Source organism: Calliphora vicina, chromosome 1 (genome assembly GCF_958450345.1).
Source record: "Calliphora vicina chromosome 1, idCalVici1.1, whole genome shotgun sequence".
NCBI lineage: Eukaryota > Metazoa > Arthropoda > Insecta > Diptera > Calliphoridae > Calliphora > Calliphora vicina.
The window spans coordinates 59,030,727-59,049,961 of NC_088780.1; the positions used below are offsets into that span (position 1 = coordinate 59,030,727).

At 30.2% G+C, this 19,235-nt stretch overlaps 1 protein-coding gene across 1 annotated transcript in view; it reads right to left on the reverse strand.

Moving 5' to 3' along the window:
• Positions 1–3,707, reverse strand: part of LOC135962811 (uncharacterized) — a 42,087-nt gene extending 38,380 nt beyond the window's left edge. The window contains exon 1 of the mRNA XM_065514706.1: positions 1,374–3,707. Coding sequence (XP_065370778.1) covers positions 1,374–2,184 — 811 coding nt within the window. The 5' untranslated portion in view covers positions 2,185–3,707. The remainder of the gene's footprint in view (positions 1–1,373) is intronic.
• Between the last annotated feature and the right edge of the window lie 15,528 nt (positions 3,708–19,235).

The following is a 19,235-nucleotide window of genomic DNA, read 5'->3' on the forward strand; positions in this document are numbered from 1 at the left end:
TTAAAAAAACTGATATTTATATGTAGGTAAATCAGAAATAAACACGGCTCTACATATGCTCAAATTCAGGAATTTATTAAGTCGATTTAAAAAAAAAAACTGGAATTGAATTAAATTTGTTTTTGAACTTCATTGGAAGACTAAATTTCTTTAAATATTTATAGGACCAATGGTCCATTCAATGGCTTATTAAAATAAATATATAGTAGAAGAACTACACGAACTATGCTAAATCAACTCAGTAAATGATTCTAAGGTTTACTTAAATGTCGGTATCGAAATATTATAAATATCACAAAAGCATTACATGGTCTTGACTTATGGAATTATATGAATAAAAATCTGCTTAACTTAACTTTGTTATCATTTGTAGAATCTTGTATATAAAATATTGAGATAAAAAGTATGTGTCGCATAGTTTAAACGTCACAGTTCATTGAATGTTGAACAGTTCAATTAATGTTTAACCGACATGAATGGTTCATCACTATAGGCACCGATTTTAAAAGGGACGGAATAAGTAAAACGGAATTGCTCTTTATTGCCTATTATCGTACTTGTGACAAAATGCTTGTAAAGTTTATTGTTATACACATGAGATATTGTTTGGGCTCGATATGTTTTAAATATATCGATGTCAATAAAAGAAACTTAATTTTTCAATAAAAAAAGGACTGACAAAATTACAATTAATTTAATAAAAAATCGATAGATACCAAAAATATTGGCTGAGATTTTCATTCCACAATAAATCAAACAGAAGCTTCCTATGCAATCCAATTTTGCATCAGTTTACCTCAAACTTCTTCCACCTTCAATATATAGGAAGTAAAGCAACCCAAAATAATAACAATTAACAAAATACGAAGTAGAAAATTTCAAATATTTGGCTGATATTAACCAACAGGAAGCTTAAATAACTGTATAAAATTAACACTCAAAACACAATACATATTTTTGGAAAATTCAAGTTCCAGTTTATTAATAAATGGCTATACTTAAGTGAGACCGATAGCAGTCGGAAAGAAAATATAAAATGTATCAATATTTTTCAAAACAAGAAAAGAAAAAACCTCAAAACAAAACTTCAACTCTAAACAACAATGAAATGACTCATAATCGTGTCAGAAACAGTTACTGGTTTTCTAATAACAACAAAAACAACAACAATAGTAACTACACAAAAATGCCAACAACAATTATTGAGTAGTTATTTTAATAATAAATATTGCATCATAAATTGGCAACGTACTGCTGCCACGAACGTACGAACGTATGAACAAAGTTAAATGTAAATGAAAAACAAAAGACCAAAAACACAAACGCGAATACGTGTTTGGCTCAGATATGTAAATTTTCTCTTTAATACTCACAATTTTTAACCGATGTATATCCTTCGGCAGCACTGCTGGTGTTGTCTCCGCCACCGCCATTCATAAGATGACCGTTGGACTGACGTCCTACGCTGTTGAGGGTAGTGATGCTGCCAGCACGTGAACGCCAACCGGCATGGCTAGCCGAAGATGGTGAAAGATGCTGCTGTTGAAAGTGATGATGATGATTGTTGCCATTGGAAAGGCCAACGCTGGTCAGATCACCATTTGATTTGCTGGCCATGTTACTTTTCAATGTGCCATATACACTGCTGCCAGCTCCGCCTCCCGTACTGCCCGTCTCCAACTGGCGAGCATATGAATTGTCGGCATAGGCGTGAAAACAGCATCTGACTAGAGCATTTGCGGCTGCCTCACGTTTGCAAATGAACACGTGACATTCGAGAACTTTTATGCCAGTGGTGCGACGTAGAATGGCTGCAAATATGGGTGGATGTTGGGCGCGCGGCATGCGGGCAAATGGTGAGTCGAGAGGCAGAAATTTGGGCTCTGGATTCGAGTTTCCACGTTCTGGTATCAGAACTTGTCGTACGGCTGCACAGTAGTGCAGCGATTCGATGGGAAAGAATCTGGTGATTTCCTTGAGATTTTCATCAACATTTTCCAGTAGAATACCATTTGACCAGACACTCAGCCAGGAGTCTATACCTTTGGCACCAACAGCTCCTTCCGAGGGATATAAACTGCGCAAGGGCTCCTGTATGCCCTGAAGGCCATCTTTACTTTGTCGTGGCACAGCACTGCCCAGATACAAAACACGGCAACGACAGATTGGTGTGGAATCACCCATTTTAATGATTATGTTTACAAATTTTACAAAGAGGAAGTTCTAGAATGTAGCTGCAGTTGTTTCGGGGTGGGGGGAATGTAAAAAACTCTTGGTAATTCTGTAAAATTCTGTAAAAGCAAAGTACTTCTTTTTTTTTGCGATAATTTACTTCCTTGAGAACACGTTTTCAAAGAATTGTTGGTGTTATTTCAGTTCTTGTTGTAGTTGGTATTGTGCACAACAATGAAGAAGTAGTAGCCAAGCAAGAAACAACAAATGAAACGAAGTAAAAGAATGTTGAAGCAACGTAAGAATGAAAGGAGAAGACGTAACAAGAAAATGTGGAAAACAGAACAGCACGATGAGATGGAGACGATGGCCGATGGCGTAGAATGAAGAGTTGGCTTAAAATGTGACAAGACCGTAAAACTTAGAAACTAAACAATCACGTCAAACCGACACGACGATGACAAAGCGACAAAACGACGAATTCAACAATAATAAACGAACGAACGTAGATACGTAAGTCTTTGGCTTTTGCTAGTTCTTTTGTTGATTTGTTGTTTATTTTTGTATTTATTTTATTTTTTGTTGTTGGCAAAAAGGTTGAATTTCAGGTTTTGAACGTAGTAGAATTTCTAGGTTTCTTGGAGAGCAGAATTTAGAAACTCTTTATTCTTTGGAATTATTTTATTCTTTTATAACTGCGCCGATTTTAATTTTATTTATATTTAATATTTATTGCCTTCTTAGAACTTTCTGTTTAAGTTTTATTTTATTTCATTTCTTTAGAATTTATTAAACAAATATTTCACAGGTATTGAATTTTTTTTTTCATTATTAAAAACTTAGACAAATTGCAAAATCCAAATGGCGTAAAGGAATTTTATCATTTTCTTATGCTTATGTATTGTGTAAGTCGTAGATGATTTTGTTTTTGTTTGATGGTTTTTTTGAAATTTCGTTTTTTTAAAAAATGTATGGAATTTCTTTTTATTTCGTGCTTTTTTTTCTTAATAAAATTAAAATCTTTTTTTTGTGGAAGTTTAACGATTTCTCTTCAAAACTTTTTATTTATTCGGTAAAAGAAAGAAGACAGAAAAACAAAAAAAATATATTTAAATTTGCACTTTTCACTTTGTTAATCACATCACATCGTCTCGTCACCAATTCACATACCAAAAGACGTTTTACCCATACACTCTCACTAAATCACTGTATTCCACGTATGTATGTGTGCACAAATCAATACATGTTGCCTATGTATGTGTTCGTTATGCGCTGGTGTTGGTAGTTTATAAAAAAAAAATATTTTTTTTATTTGAAAAGTTCACAACCGAGTATCAATGGATAGAATAAATAAAATATGAAATGGAAAAAAATTGTTAATGTTTTTTTTGCTGTTGTTTAATTTTCTTGCTTTAAATGTATGTGTGCGTGTGTATTTCGGAAATGCCCGCTTAATCCATCCGTATGATCGTTGTTAACGCGGCGCAGGTTCACTCAAGAATACTCCAGTGTATATTGTATCTTAAAGCAACTCGTTATTGTCTAGACTTTAGGCCTGACTTGCTGAGTTGTTTTACCACTTTTTTCATACGACTTTGGCAATTTACAGATACACTGTAAACACACACATTCAAACCACTTACTCTCTTTCTTGCCACACAGATATACTCATACAAAGAGAGTATAGCGAATAAACGCAATCTTACATTTCTCAGAGTTTTTTAATCTATTAGAGTCCCTCTCTCTCACTCGATCACTCTCTGGATTATTTGGACTACCTTGTTTCCAAGTTACAGGTAGTTTAGCATAAACTAAAAGATAAATATTGTATTTAATTTTACTCTAACTAAGGGTAGGATTGACTACACATTTACTTGTGTGAATTTACCTCTGCTCTGGATTAAATAATGTATTTGCATGTGTTTCAATAAAGATATGTATGTAGTCGCTTTACATACAGTCAGCCATACTCGTACTTGCACTTGTTTAATGTTTTACTAAGAATTAATAATAAAAAACAAAACAACATTTTTACGACCTGTTGAAAAACCGTTAATTACCGTAAATACCGAAAAATATTCACAAAAAAGCAAAATATATGTAGCTATGAAGTAAATAAAGTAAATAATAACGCCGACTTACGTTCTTGCAAAATAGTCACGTTTGTTATACATGCCTCTAGTAAGGAATTTCACAGTTTCTATTGTTGTATGTATGTGTGTATAACAATTCTATTGATAGTTTTAAATCGTGTTTTGTTTTACTCTCAATTACCATAGTTAGATTTTAGATACATTCTCAATAAGGTTACCGGTTATAGACATTTATCTGTATCTAAAAATGTAGATACTTTTTTAAACTAAGTATTTTGTAAACATTGATCTCTAAAGAAATGAATATTCTCGTAACGAGTGCTTTATTTTAATCAATTTCAAAGCTATTAGTTAATTGTTTGTATGTTTTGTTATCAACTGCACCGACGAAAATAGTTACAACACAAACAAATACAGTAATATTGACTTACCTGCACGATATTTTGTGCAGGTAAGTTAAAAATGCAGTTAACCTCAATGCACTTACCTGCTCATTGATGTTGGTAAGTGCATTTACAGTTTACTGCCCAAAAAAGCAGCTAACGGCAAATAATTTACACGAAGCTTTGTGATTTTTCCGTCTAAAAATAACGTCAAATTGATATTTTAGCTACTTTTAAAATTATTAAGAAGTGTGCAACATATTTTTTCATTCAAAATCATATTTTTCTTATTTGTTTTGATTTAATTTTGTATTAGGCAGCTAAATTAATTTTTTTTCATGAAAACCAGTTATAGCTTCCAAAAGTATTATGCACTTATCTTAAATGTGCAGGTATGAACAATGCACTTAAATTAACGAATTTATATGGAGTTTGGTAAATAAATATACAAAACACAAGTTTTGTGCACTTATATGCAAAATGCTCTTAAGTGAAAGGCATGTAAGTCAAAACTACTGTACAATTTTTCACTAAACGGATTAGATTAAATATTGGCGCAATTCTAGCTCTATAACAAGAACTGCTATTCCGGAAAGTTTTCCCGAGAATTAATAAACAAAAGTTCCCGAGTTTTATACTTACATTGAGAAATGGTGAGCGTTTCATAAATAGTTTTCTTCATATAGTTGTTAAGGCAAACTAATAAAAAATTTCTCAACTTTTTTTTACCAATTATTCAGTCATGTGATGAAAAACTATCGTTTTCAAAACTGAAATCGATTTCAAAAACGATTTAGGTGTGATGAATTTCGATTGATTTCATATTAAATTTTTGTTCATTCCGTATAATTTTTATAGCAAAAAACAACAAAATATGCAACTCTCCATTTGTTTACCTTAATTAATGTGAAAATTTAATTTCGATAAATTCCTTTTGAAGCAAATTGGAAATTGAAAATAATATGAAAAACGATTCAAACAAATACATCACACATTTTGTAGTTTTGATATCATTTTTGCATCTAAATCATTTTTCATCACATACCTGATTATTTTCTTGTTAAATAAATAACTTTCAAGCCTCATAACTTTTTAATGGTTAGTGATAGAAAGAAAATATTGGTGCCGTTTTGAAAAAACTAAAAAAAACTAATTTTTTTTATTTTTTATGATTGTGTGTTTTTGGGGCTATTTTTAAGGATTCAAAAAAAATCAATTGTATTAGCTGAAAACGGGACGTATCGGAACAGGGTTGTGAAACCACCCATACAATGTAAATTGTTTATTTGTAATATCTGAAGAACTATACTTACAAAATTATTTAAACTTTGAACACATTAATTTCATATCACTATACGGAGTTTGGCCGGAAATGGCGGGATTGTATTAGTTGTTATCACTGAATACGGGTTAGGCAAAAATTTGAGGGATCGGAAAAGTTAAAAGTAAAAAGTTATTTCTAAACATTTTTACATAAATAATTAATTTTGTATATCTGGAAAACTGTAAAAGATTTAAACTTTGTATGAATTAATTTATTATCACTGTATGGAGTTTAGATAAAAATGGCCGGGATAGGAACAGTGTGTGTGGGACCTTACAACTTGCCCAAACAAAAAACATACGAAATTATTGCTGTCCGAACGTCTTAAGAAAAGTCTCAAGATTTTAAATGCTTAAAACTAACGTAGAAGGAACTACTTTGTTGTAATAGAGTTCAAAAAATAAAGAAAATGGAAATAAAATTGCTGCAATTTTCAATGACTACGTCATACTATCTGCATTACTTAAAAGTAGTTTAGTAATGATTGACATATAAGCACTTGATTACAAAATGCATGATATTTTTTTTTTTAAATATTTTTCCTTTATTCAATAATAAGTAGTAATTAGTGTTTATGAAAAATCGAATTTTTAAAAAACCGGTTTGTCGCTAAATCTTAAATTTGCCTTTTTTAGAAACCCGGGTTTTCGGTTAACCGACTTCGAAAAAACCGGTTAATTATAAGTTAATACATTTTTTTGTAGAAAACATAAAATGTCCAATAAAGTAACATAGCATTAAAATGTGAGTAGCCAGTGCAAAGTCCATTTTATTTTGTAAAAATTTCAAAATTGTTATCTCAGTCAAATGAAATTGAGTATAACTGAATATATAATACTTGGTTTATTCATTAAATTTCAACCAAAAAATGTAAATCTTAAACTTTTTAATTAAATTTTTGATAATTTTGAAATTTATTATCACCTCCAATTTCTGATATGAAACAGAAAATGTTCCAAGTCACAAAAAAGACCTATAAGATTCAAACGCACTTATTCTTAACTGTGATTATTTGTCAGTACACAGAGAAAACAGATTCGTGATAGCAACCGAATTTGTTGCCAATCGAATGATTCGGTTGAACACATAGAATTTTTCAGTTCTAACAACAGAAACTCAGTTGATAAAGAAGAATTTCAGTTGAGGCAACCAAACTTTAGTTGCCCCTTCCAAAATATTGTAGCCACAACTGTAAAATTCGGTCACTAAAACAGAATCATTCGATTGGCAACAAATTCGGTTGCTATCACGAATCTGTTTTCTCTGTGTATAAATCACACCAAATAAGTAATAAAACTACAAACTAACAGATTTCAAAAATATTGAAAATCAAGGATTTTAGAACGATTTTCGTATCTCCTGTAATAATTCTGAAATGGAACTTAGCACGTTTGTACACTAAGCTAACGAAATGATTAACAAAATAATATTTTAAAAACACAACACACTAATGAAGTCAAATTTATTGAAAGAATTCAATTTAATGTTTGGTAAAATCATTACTAAGTTTTTAATGAATCATTAGTAAGATTTAGCCTAAACCTCTGGAATTATGCGGAATTTAATTTTAATGTTTAATAGTTTCGTTATGTACAATTGATTCTGAAAAAATTGTTAAGTATACTCATCTTTCTCTACTATTATAATATGTAATCGGCTATGAACATTTTAAATTAACCCATTCAATTTTACCAATCGACGCCATTTTATAAATTCAGTTTTTTAGTTGTCCGTCTGTATGTTGAAATCAACTTTCCGAAGCCTCCAAATAACTTACATACTCGATTCATTACCTGTTTTTGATCTATATCTGGATTACTAATACATTAATTTAGGTAATATGTATATTTAATGATAAACATTTAAAAGACCTTTCAAACGACGTATATATAGTAATTCAAACCTGCAATAACGGGTCAACATCGGGAAACATATTTTGCAACCCGAGTTTTTTTTCCCCCAATAAAACATTAACATTTTACTTTGCTTTTATATTTAGATAGCAACAAATTTTGATGATGATTTTTTTTGGAATTTCATAAACATGTTCATATATGTATACTAGCTGATCCGGCAAACGTTGTTCTGCCATACAAATTATTTCTAGTGAATATTTTGGTTGTTAAATAAAAAATAACGAATGTATTCTAAGTGAATTTGGGATTATAGGTATTTTTGATGCCAAATGAAGAGAAATAAAAACAAAATTTTTTTGCGAAAAATATTTAAAAAATGGGTATGAAATATAATATTCTCGTACCTACCAAAAATATATACAAAATTTTATAAAAATAGGTAAATATTGATATTTGGATATTGCTCATACAAAATACTTAAATATCGGCTAAGAAACGGGTGGGTGAGGGTCGGCTGATGAAAATTTGAGGTTATAGGTATTTTTTAATGTCAAATAAATAAAATGCGAAAAAAAGCTTTTGGTCAAAAAATTGTAAAAATAAATTCTGGATAGAGTCACCCTAAAGACCCAGCGGTATGAAATATACTTTACGACCTATTCTCATACCTACCATACATACATAAAAAATTTCATAAAAATCGGTTGAGCCGTTTCGGAGGAGGGGCTTTTTTGTATTTTTATAATATTTGGGTGGATTCTAGAAGATTTTTGAAAATTATCATTTTTTTTAGGTTGTCTCACATTTTGGTTCATAACTCTTGTTCTACTGAACCGATTTGCTGATTTTCAATACCAAACTGCTTAGGACAACAATAAACATTTTTTTTGGAAGTCTAGCATTTGGTTTGTCTATTTTGGATGTGAGCGTGTTTTACACAGACGGACAGACAGACGGACATGGCTCAATGGACTTAGAATTTCATAAGGATCAATAATATATATGTTGGGTCTCAGATGATTATTTCTCAATGTTACACACGGAATGACAAACTTATATATACCCTCATTCAGCACTTATGGTGGTGGAGGGAATAAAAATTCATTTAATTTCAATCAAGTAATCAAACTATTTTTAATTTTTTTACTAAGTAAATGGGTTCTAAAAAAATTTGTCCTTAACAAAACGTACAACACTAGTATAAAACGAAAAAGAATCTTAAATATGCTCCACCTAAATATGAAGGTATAACAACTGAAATAATATAACAATTGTTAATAAGACTAGTTTACGCAGAAGATATTTTATTTCAAATGTACAAACAAATTGTATCTAATTCAGCAATTTATAATTGAAATTCCTATTAGAACATTTTTCTTTTTAAACCTCAAGTGAAGAAACAGAGTTTAAAAAAGTGTATTCAAATATATTTAGACAAATTTAAAAATAATGGGTTGTGGGACTTATATGGGAGCTATGACCTATTATGATTCGGTTGTCATAAAATATTTTAACGTGATTTTTATGTATTTACTAGCTAAAACCCGGTGTGCTTCGCTACCCGTACCGTAAAGATTTACAATATATTTAGTCTATCTAAAATTAGTTTCTGTTCATGTGAAAAACATGGATTTTCTAGATTTAGTCCGCAAACTTGCAAACACTGACGTTGGGCTTTATCAATTGTCATTGCAAATACTAAGCAAATAGGAAACTGTAATCGAATAAAATCAAATGGCATTTCCGAAGTTATAATTCCCAGTTATAAAGGTCGCTCCGATTAGATTGTTCATTAATTGCCTTACTGTAAGTCGAGTGCCATTACAAATACGCAAACAATCATACAAACAAACAAACACACATTGACTTTTATATATATAGATAAGGGTTTCAAATGTATACATAAAATTGATGGTAGAATATCCGTACAAAATGTATGGATTCTATCTCTTATTGTATCCCATATATTAGATTTTTTAAATAATCATCATATGGGAGGTGCCACGCCCTCTGTGGCTACTACTCCCATTTTTGCCGCAAATATTTAAACAAACAGTGGAATTGCTCATGCAAAATTTGAGGACTATAGCTATTATAGTTTCCTAAATATTTGATTTTAAAAATTAACTTTGTATGGGAGGTACCACGCCCACTTAAAATTTCAAAACAAAAAGTAGCCTATAGCTCCTTCCAGACATACATAAATATACTGCAAACATACATATAATTTCAAGCAAATCGGTTCAGCCGTTTAGCCGTCTATAGATCCCAAACTAAAAATAATAAACATACATACATACAGACACACATTCACTTTTATATATATAGATATGGGAGCTGTACCGATATTCACAAAATTCAGTAGTATGATTTCTGAATACAAATTGCTGATCTGTGTACTATTTTGGTTCAATATATGGAAGCTATGACCTATTATAGGCCTATATTGGCTATTTTTGTGGAATTTCATATAAACAACGCTATTAACAAGAGTGGACCTTATATGGGAGCTATGCCGAATTATGGACCAATATTTAAAAAATCTTGTGGTACGATTCTTTTAGTTCAGTAAAGATTATTTTGGATATTTGTGCAGGTTAATGTGTTTTCCGGAAGTGGTTCTTAAATGGAGGCTATGACCAATTATGGGCCTATCAACGTAACATTTGGTACATCTATTTTATATACATATATACATATATTGAATTAGTTTCGAATTTCAACCTGATAACTATATTTCCAAGAAATTGATGAGGATTTTAGTGATTTGCGGGAGTGGACCTTATATGGGAGCTATGGTCAAATATGGACCGATATTCACAAAATCTTGTAGTATGATTTCTAAATATAAATTACGGATCTGTGTAAACTTTTGTTTTGATATTAATATTGTTTAGATATTTATGTAGATTAATGTGTTTTTCAGAAGTGGTCCTTATATGGGAGCTATAACCAATTATGGGCCGATCTTCATAGAATTAGGTATAGCAATTTTGGTATATATGGGGACTATTTAAATTTAATTTAATAGCGATATTTATAATACATTTATGCATATTTAAGTGATTTTCAGAAGTGAACTTTATATGGGGGCTATGGTCAAATATCGGCCGATCCACAAAAAATTTGGTGTTGTGATTTCTTAATGAATTTCGTGTGGATACTGCAATTTTGTAGGCATTTACAGACCATAGAACCATATTTTGGGAAGAAATTTGTATGGGCGCTAGGAGAAATCATGGACCGATTCCTATAATTTTTACCGGAGTTAGTCCTTTTAACTTAAAAATAACGCGTGTAAAATTTTTTTGGAATTATCTGCAATATATTTTCACAAATAACATAAAATATATGAAAATTATCATTTTTTTTAGGTTGTCTCACATTTTGGTTCATAACTCTGGTTCTACTGAACCGATTTTGCTGATTTTCAATACCAAACTGCTTAGGACAACAATAAACATTTTTTTTGCAAGCCTAGCTATTTTGTTAGTCTATTTTTGACGTGAGCGTATTTTACAGAGACGGACAGACGGACGGATGGACATGGCTCAATCGACTTAGAATTTCATAAAGATCAATAATATATATATTTTGTTGGGTCTTAGATGATTATTTCTCAATGTTACACACGGAATGACAAACTATACCCTCATTCACCACTTATGGTGGTGGAGGGAATAAAAATTCATTTAATTTCAATGTGTAATTTGTTTATATATTAGATCAGTATTAAGATCAGGATTTTCTTTATTATTTAGCAAAATGTTCTTTTTCCGATATTAATATGGTTTTATATCAAACATCCTTAACATTTAATGTGGTGACTTATGGCAGTTAGACGTATCTATTGATAAGTAAGAAACTTGTTGCCATTTCCAGGTTTATGCAGTTTTTAAGGGGGGCGAAATAAATAAAAGTCAATTTCCCAAAAATTTTAAATGTGCAAAAAATTGTTCTGCGGCTCCTCATAAATCAGCCAATACCAAACAACTTCTAAGTAATGTTGATGGTATGAAGTAGTCATTGAAAAGTTATTTGTTCAGTAATTGCAAGTCATTAGTAAGATTTTGCTGGGTTTTATATTGTGTCACAAATGTACATACAATATAACGAAAATATGTGTGCAAGTAAGTATTCAACAAATATTTGCTTAATTGATTACGAGAAACAATAAATTTCAATCGTAAAATGCTAACATGGAGTTCACTCCTTGTATTTATTTGTATGATTATGTGTGTGTGTATATAATAATTATTATCTAGATTCATGTGTATCTTGGAATGGCTTTCAAGGAATGTGGATTGCCCACGTCAAATACTCTAATAAATACTTAACATATCACATGCATAAAGAGTAAATTATTGATATTTTTTGCAAACTGCAAACAAATAAACCAACAACAACAAATTTGAAAAAAAAAACCACCCAATTAACTTGGTTCAAAATCTGATTGCAAAATTAACACATACGAGTACCGGTTTCTTTTTCAATCACATGTGTTCACATAAATTCTACAAAACAATGTAGAAACAAGTAAGAGTGCTATATTCGGCTATGCCGAATCTTATATACCCTTCACCTTTGTTGTGGATGCATTATTATTTTTTATAATTAGTATATATGTATGTACATTGCCCACTTTCAGCGTACAGCATCCTAAATTTATCAAGAACACAAAAAACAACAACAACGCCAAACGAAACAAAACATCAAAAGAAAAAACAAAAACAAAATACGCAAGGCAATGAAACCAACACACATCCAAACATACGTTTAATTGTATAAAAAACAACCACAACGCCAAAAGAAACAAAACACAAAAAAAAAACAAAAAAACGCAAAGCATGCACACCCAAACATACTATTTGTTGTTTTTTTGTCAAAAAAACCAACACACAACCAAACTAAACTTTAGTTGTATAAAAAACAACAACAACGCCAAAAGAAACAAAACACAAAAAAAAACCAAATACACAAAGCTTGCACATCCATGCATACGTTTTGTTGTTTTTTTGTCAAAGCATGCAATACATTGTGTTTTTTGATGAAATTTTCAGAGGTTGTCTCGGATTTTTGCTCATATCTCCGTTATTTATGGACGGATTTTGCTGATTTTAAATAGCAAAATTCTCGAAAGTATGTCTGACAGAATTGTTGAAGATTTGGATCCCGGAGATATCTGGGGCCTTCAGAAAATTGATTTCAACAGACAGACAGACAGACAGACGGACAGACAGACAGACAGACGGACATGGCTTAATCGACTCCGCTATCTATAAGGATCCAGAATATATATACTTTATAGGGTCGGAAATGAAAAATGTAGAAATTACAAACGGAATGACAAACTTATATATACCCTTCTCACGAAGCTGAAGGGTATAAAAACAAATAGCAACACAATTGATGCCGATAAAGAATCTCAATTGTTTTCATTCTTAGTTTGTTTTTGACCAAACAAACTTCAAATGAGAATACATTAGTGTAAATTTTGTACATATACATAGGGTGGACCATATTTAGGTTTTTTATGCTCCCAAGGTCTAATTAGCCTCAAGAAAACATTAAACTTTAACACTGTATTCTAATTTACTTTCAAATTTTAATTTGATAATTTGCACTGATCCATGATGAGCTCGAGTTCTGGTTTTCTTATGTTGAACTTAAATACCAAGCAAAAACCTGGTAACATGCCTTGCAATTATAGAACTACTTACTACATACTACATCTGCATAACTTAGAAGCATTTTGTAATGGCTGACATATAATCAGTTATACAATACTTTTTTAACCAAATTCATAATTAATGCATTCAACCTTTGAAGGATTACATTTTTGTTAATCCAAATTGATTTAAAATATTTTTTCTTCATTCAATTTCTGTTTTTTAATCTCTTACAAAATAAATGAAGAATCATTTTTTAATGACAATTTACAATAGAATACTTATGAAGTTCCTATTTGTGAGCGAATGACATCACCGTGTTAAAATAATATATTAAAATGCCAATGTATAAGTAGTGCACAGTAAATATATATCAACAGCAAAAAAAGGCTTCACTAACCACTATATAGATTTCATGGTTACCTTAGTACAAAAATGGTAAAATTTTTGAATTCTATGTTTCTCCACATAATTTATGATAACTCAAAAAGCGTTTGAAGTAAACTTAAAAAATTTTCAATTTACGTAACCTTTTCTGTTCTTATATTGCGTTATAATCGGCTCAGTAGTTTCGGAGTTATAATAACAAATTGAAGCAAAAAATATATTTTTTACGTGAAAATAGCTAATTTTTTTGTTTTATAATTTTTTTTTTAAATTTTTGTTACAATAACAAAACACATGTAAAATTTACACTCAAAGAACACGCTTGTAAGCACATACAATTTTCTGAAGATAAGCGAATTCACTTAATGTGAATAAATTCGAAAATAATCGATCGATTTTTATGATCGATATCTCATTTTGTTCTTATTACATGTGGCATTGCGATAAAGCAATAACTCTAAAATTTCTGCCGTTTTCGATTTTTCATGACTTTTTTAACCCATTAACCGCCAAAATAAATCCAGCAGCGATAATTAACAAAAAAGTAATTTTTTTTATTCATTGTATACATAATTAATATAAAAGTTTGAAAAAATTAAAAAAAAATAAATGGGAGGAGTGGGATGGGTGTACTGAGTATAGTGGCGGGATATATAGTGGCGGGATACAGGTGGGAAATTTCAAAATATTTTTGTTTAATGCATAATAATTTTAAACATTTCTTGCATTGCCAGCGAACTCTTGCATGACATAAAACACATCTTAATAGCTTTTACAACTTTTTGGGTTAGTAACCTATACAATGAAGATGAAAGTCGATCTTTATTTTCGTGTTTTGGGGTAAATAGTACCTTGTAATGAATCGTCGGAATAAAATTTGATCCATTCTATCGCTGCATAGAGTCAACATATATCCGCCAAGCGTATGTAATGGCCATATCTTTTACATAGGTAAACAATGCCCCCACCTTTCATACCACGAATTCTGTAGAGTGAAATGGACTGGTACAGTTCATCTATTCCCCCCATACGTTAGTTATAATACTGAAACACCTTTCGTAAGTTGACATAAATTTTTTGTCTTGGTGTAGAAGGCCACCGTTTTGCAGCTCCTAATAGCTCAATTGTGTCATAGTTTGTTGCCATTGTACAGACGCTATTGTCTTTCCATTTTACCAAAAGAATTTCATTTTGTTTGTCAAATCTATAGTCATATGAAGCCAACTCTTCTTTATTCATTTCATTCGCAAATCTTAATGGAAACTTTTTTGTTCCGTTTTCTCAAATTGTGCCAATAGCTTGAGATCGACCAAGATAATACAACTAGTAAAAACGTTATCAAAAAATACCTCTCCTTTTTCTCAAGTAATTTTTTTTACTACTTTTGACCCTAAGGGATCAATAAAATTTGCCTCCGATTTTCTACAATATAAATCGTAAGTGTAGCAATATCCGTTTTTTGACATTGACTTTAACGCAATTTCCATGCCAATATCTTTATCATAAGACCACTATAAATCCTATCCGGGTTATTTGTTATATCAAATCAATATCAGTGCACCCATATATTTTTTTAGGTCTAGTCTAAACATCTAAATGTTGTCTGTCACATCTCTCGGTAAGTTGTCAGCTGTCATGTTCTCATCACCACCATCTGTTAATTGATTGCGAAATCATAAAAAGAATCACTGTCACTATCTTCCAATATTGCTTTTATATTTCTGTAAACATAACAGTGTTGGCAAAATTTGTATATGGATTCCGCCAATGTACTCAATTGAGTACAGTTATATTTAAAATACGATAACTTTGTAAAAGTAAATGGCAGACAATTTATTTTTACATATTTTATAAATAGAAATGCTTTCTTTTAGAAAATAAAATAAAAATTAGCAACACAGTAAAAGCTAAAAAACGGAAAATCTGTGCTTATCTCGCCACACCAATTTTCTATAAGTTTAAGAGTCTATTTTTTGACAGCTGATACGTATAAATTCATATTTTTTGTATTATTTTAGCGGAAGCAGGTTCCTTTTAAGCTAAAAACGCGAAAAAATCACAAAAACTTTTAAAATTTCAAAAATATCGCCTAATATTTAGCTGTACTCAATTGAGTACAGCGGCGCCAAATGGGTTAAAATAAAAAAATTGGTTATTTTTACATAAAAAATATATTTTTTGCTTCAATTTGTTATTATAACTCCGAAACTACAGAGCCGATTAAAACGCAATATATATGTAAAAATTTTACATAGCATGGGAAAAATATTTTCAACATTCAATCAATCGAAAGATGAACATTAACTACTCAATTTTATGTATATCAAACAAAAACGTAAAATTTTGTGAAAATGAATCAATCGATTTTTATCTTCGATTTATCATTTTGTTGGTATTATATTCGGCTTTGCGACAAAGTAATAAACCTGAACAAGTTCTGCCGTTTTCGATTTTTCCTGAGTTTTTTAAAACACAAAAATTTGCTATTTTCACGTAAAAAATGTATTTTTTGCTTCAATTTGTTATTATAACTCCGAAGCTACTGAGCCGATTAATACGCAATATATAAAGGTTATGTAAATTCGAACTTTCTTAAGTTTACCTTAATAATATCTGACTAATGCATTAAACACAATGAAGACAGCAGGCTTCACGACTTCACGAACACAAATGCTGCTGGCTGAAGTTGCAGTCGTGCGGCAGCCGCTGAATTCTTTTAAAGACGACAGCAAGGCGAATTCATACAAGGTGGTGTCAGTTCTACAAAAACAACGATTGGTCTTAACAAATGTCAAAAAACCAAAATGAAAAATTTAAGAAATAAGTATTTAAACTTAATATAGTGTAGATAATTGAATAGTGAGGGCTTTACTTATTTATGTAAACAATAAATATTTTGTTAATAAGCTTAGAATATGTAGATATTTAAATATAAAAAGAAGCTTTGACAGTTGTTAGAACCAAAAAGCGAAAAAAAAATTATCAGCTGTTTGACTGACTCCACCTTGTATAAATTCGCCTTGGACGACAGCTTCAAAGTAAACAGCTGATTTATAATTCAGTGGTGTCACTTTAATTTTTTACTTTAATAAAAAATAACCGTACAAAATTCCAAAGTAATTAAGATTTAAACAATTATTTTGAGTAAATATATATATGTGGTAATAATTTATGTACATGTTATTAATTTATTTCAATGTGGTTATCAGAAACTTCTTAATTAAGTAAAAAAAATATATTTTTTGTAAGCACTAATTTGATTTACATTTTTTATTATATTAGCAACACTATTTCAGTTTCGAAGTTGACAAAAATAGAAATTAGCCTAATTGGACAGCAGCAGCAAACGAAGTCGTGTCGTCGCGAAGTTGTATTGTCGTCAAAATAATCGTCTTCATATAAACGTGTGTATTCTATTTTTGACAGATTGAAGTCGGAAGCCTGCTGTCTTGAATGTGTTTAATGCATAACCGTTTTTGAGTTATCATAAATTATGTGGAGAAAAGTTTAAAAAAATTCACAATTTTAAAATCTATCCATAGAATTTAAAAATTTTACCATTTTTGTACTATTGGAATCACAATACATCAAAATTGTGTAGCGGTTTAAAAAGCCTCCAAAATTTTTTTTGATTTTGTTGCCCTGTGTTATCGTTCTAACTCATTACTTTGCAATGTAAGTTCTCATGCAAGGAAAAGTCGCCTTCGATCATCAACTCCCAATTAATCTTCTTCTTGATTATTTAATGGATACGGCTGATGTACAAAATGTTAACTTAAGATGTTTAACAACTGCACATAACAATAAATTTAATAGGTATTTTACAATTACAATTTACTTTGAAAAATTTTTAATATGTCTAAAAAAAATCCGATATATTCAAATAAATCAGAGGATGATCAGTTATTATGTATTGCAAGTGTTTATCAAATGGTAGACACTTTTTGACTCCATACCCTCTTCATTCCAAAAATATTCTTTTAATTTTCGTTTTTTTCAAATGTTAATTTTCGGTTAACCGTGTTTTAAAATATGGGGCTAAAATCAATAAATCTCATGTTTTTATGAATTTTTATTGAAACCTAAACTTCTGATATACAATATAAAGCTCTTTCGATACAATTTTTTAAGAATTGCAATAATTCAAAATAGTAGAGGACGATGAGCTCAGTTAAAAACTTTTTCAGAATTATTTACACATAATGAAACTATTAAAAATTAAATTCCGCATAGTTCTAGAAGTTTAGGATAAATCCTACTAATGATTCATTAAAAACTTAGTGATGATTTTACCATATGTTTAATTGAATTTGATGTACGTATCCTTAAATAAACTTGACTTCATGTTTTGTTCTTAAACTTAATTTAATTAAACTTAGAATAATTAATTATTTCGTTAGCTTAGTGTACAAACGTGCTAAGTTCAGATATATTATATGAGAGAAAAAAAACATTCTAAAATCCTTGATTCTAAATATTTTAGAAATCTGTTAATGAAGTTTTATTACTTATTTGGTATAATTTATAATGACAAATAATCACAGTTTGCATCTTATAGGTCCTTTTTTGGGACTTGGAACATTTTCTGTTTCATATCAGAAAGTCGAGATGATAATAAATTTCAAAATTATCAAAGATTTAATTAAAAAGTTTGCTTGGAATTTAATGAATAAACCAATAATAAAAACAAGTAACTCAAAGATGAATTTTAAGCACAAATGTCTAAATTGTTTATATTTATGTAGTTACCGTAGTCAAAACTTATATTGGCCACTTTTGAAATATGAGCTAACTTTAAATTGGCGACTTTTGGCGATATCGAGCATAAAATTTGGTGAATGGATAAGTTGGCATGTAACACAACAATCATAAAAAAAATATAAGTATAAAAAATATCACTTTTCAACAAAGGGTTAAAACAAATTCCTCACTACGATTACAAAAACAGCGCGGAGCTTTAAACAACAATTATCTTTACTAATTTATTTGAACAAAAAAAACAATAAGTAAACAACCAAAATATTAAGCAAAAACGTAAATAAATAACAAAATAAATCTGAAATTGGCATCATATTGTGGTCACAAGTGAATACGTCTCAGTTTATTACAAAACATTCGGATTGATTGGCAAGTGATGCTTGAAAACGGTCTTCAGTTAATTTGTTTATAGGAACAATGAGCCCACTATTTACTTGAATATTTGTTTCTTTGGTTAACATTTCCGTTTGGTTTTTATTCAATTTATACAAACGTTTTCACCTATCATATGAGCGAGCTTGTGTCTGTCGATTGATTCTACCGCATTTTGCTGTTTCTTAACGATACGAGTACAACAAAACATTGACGCATTC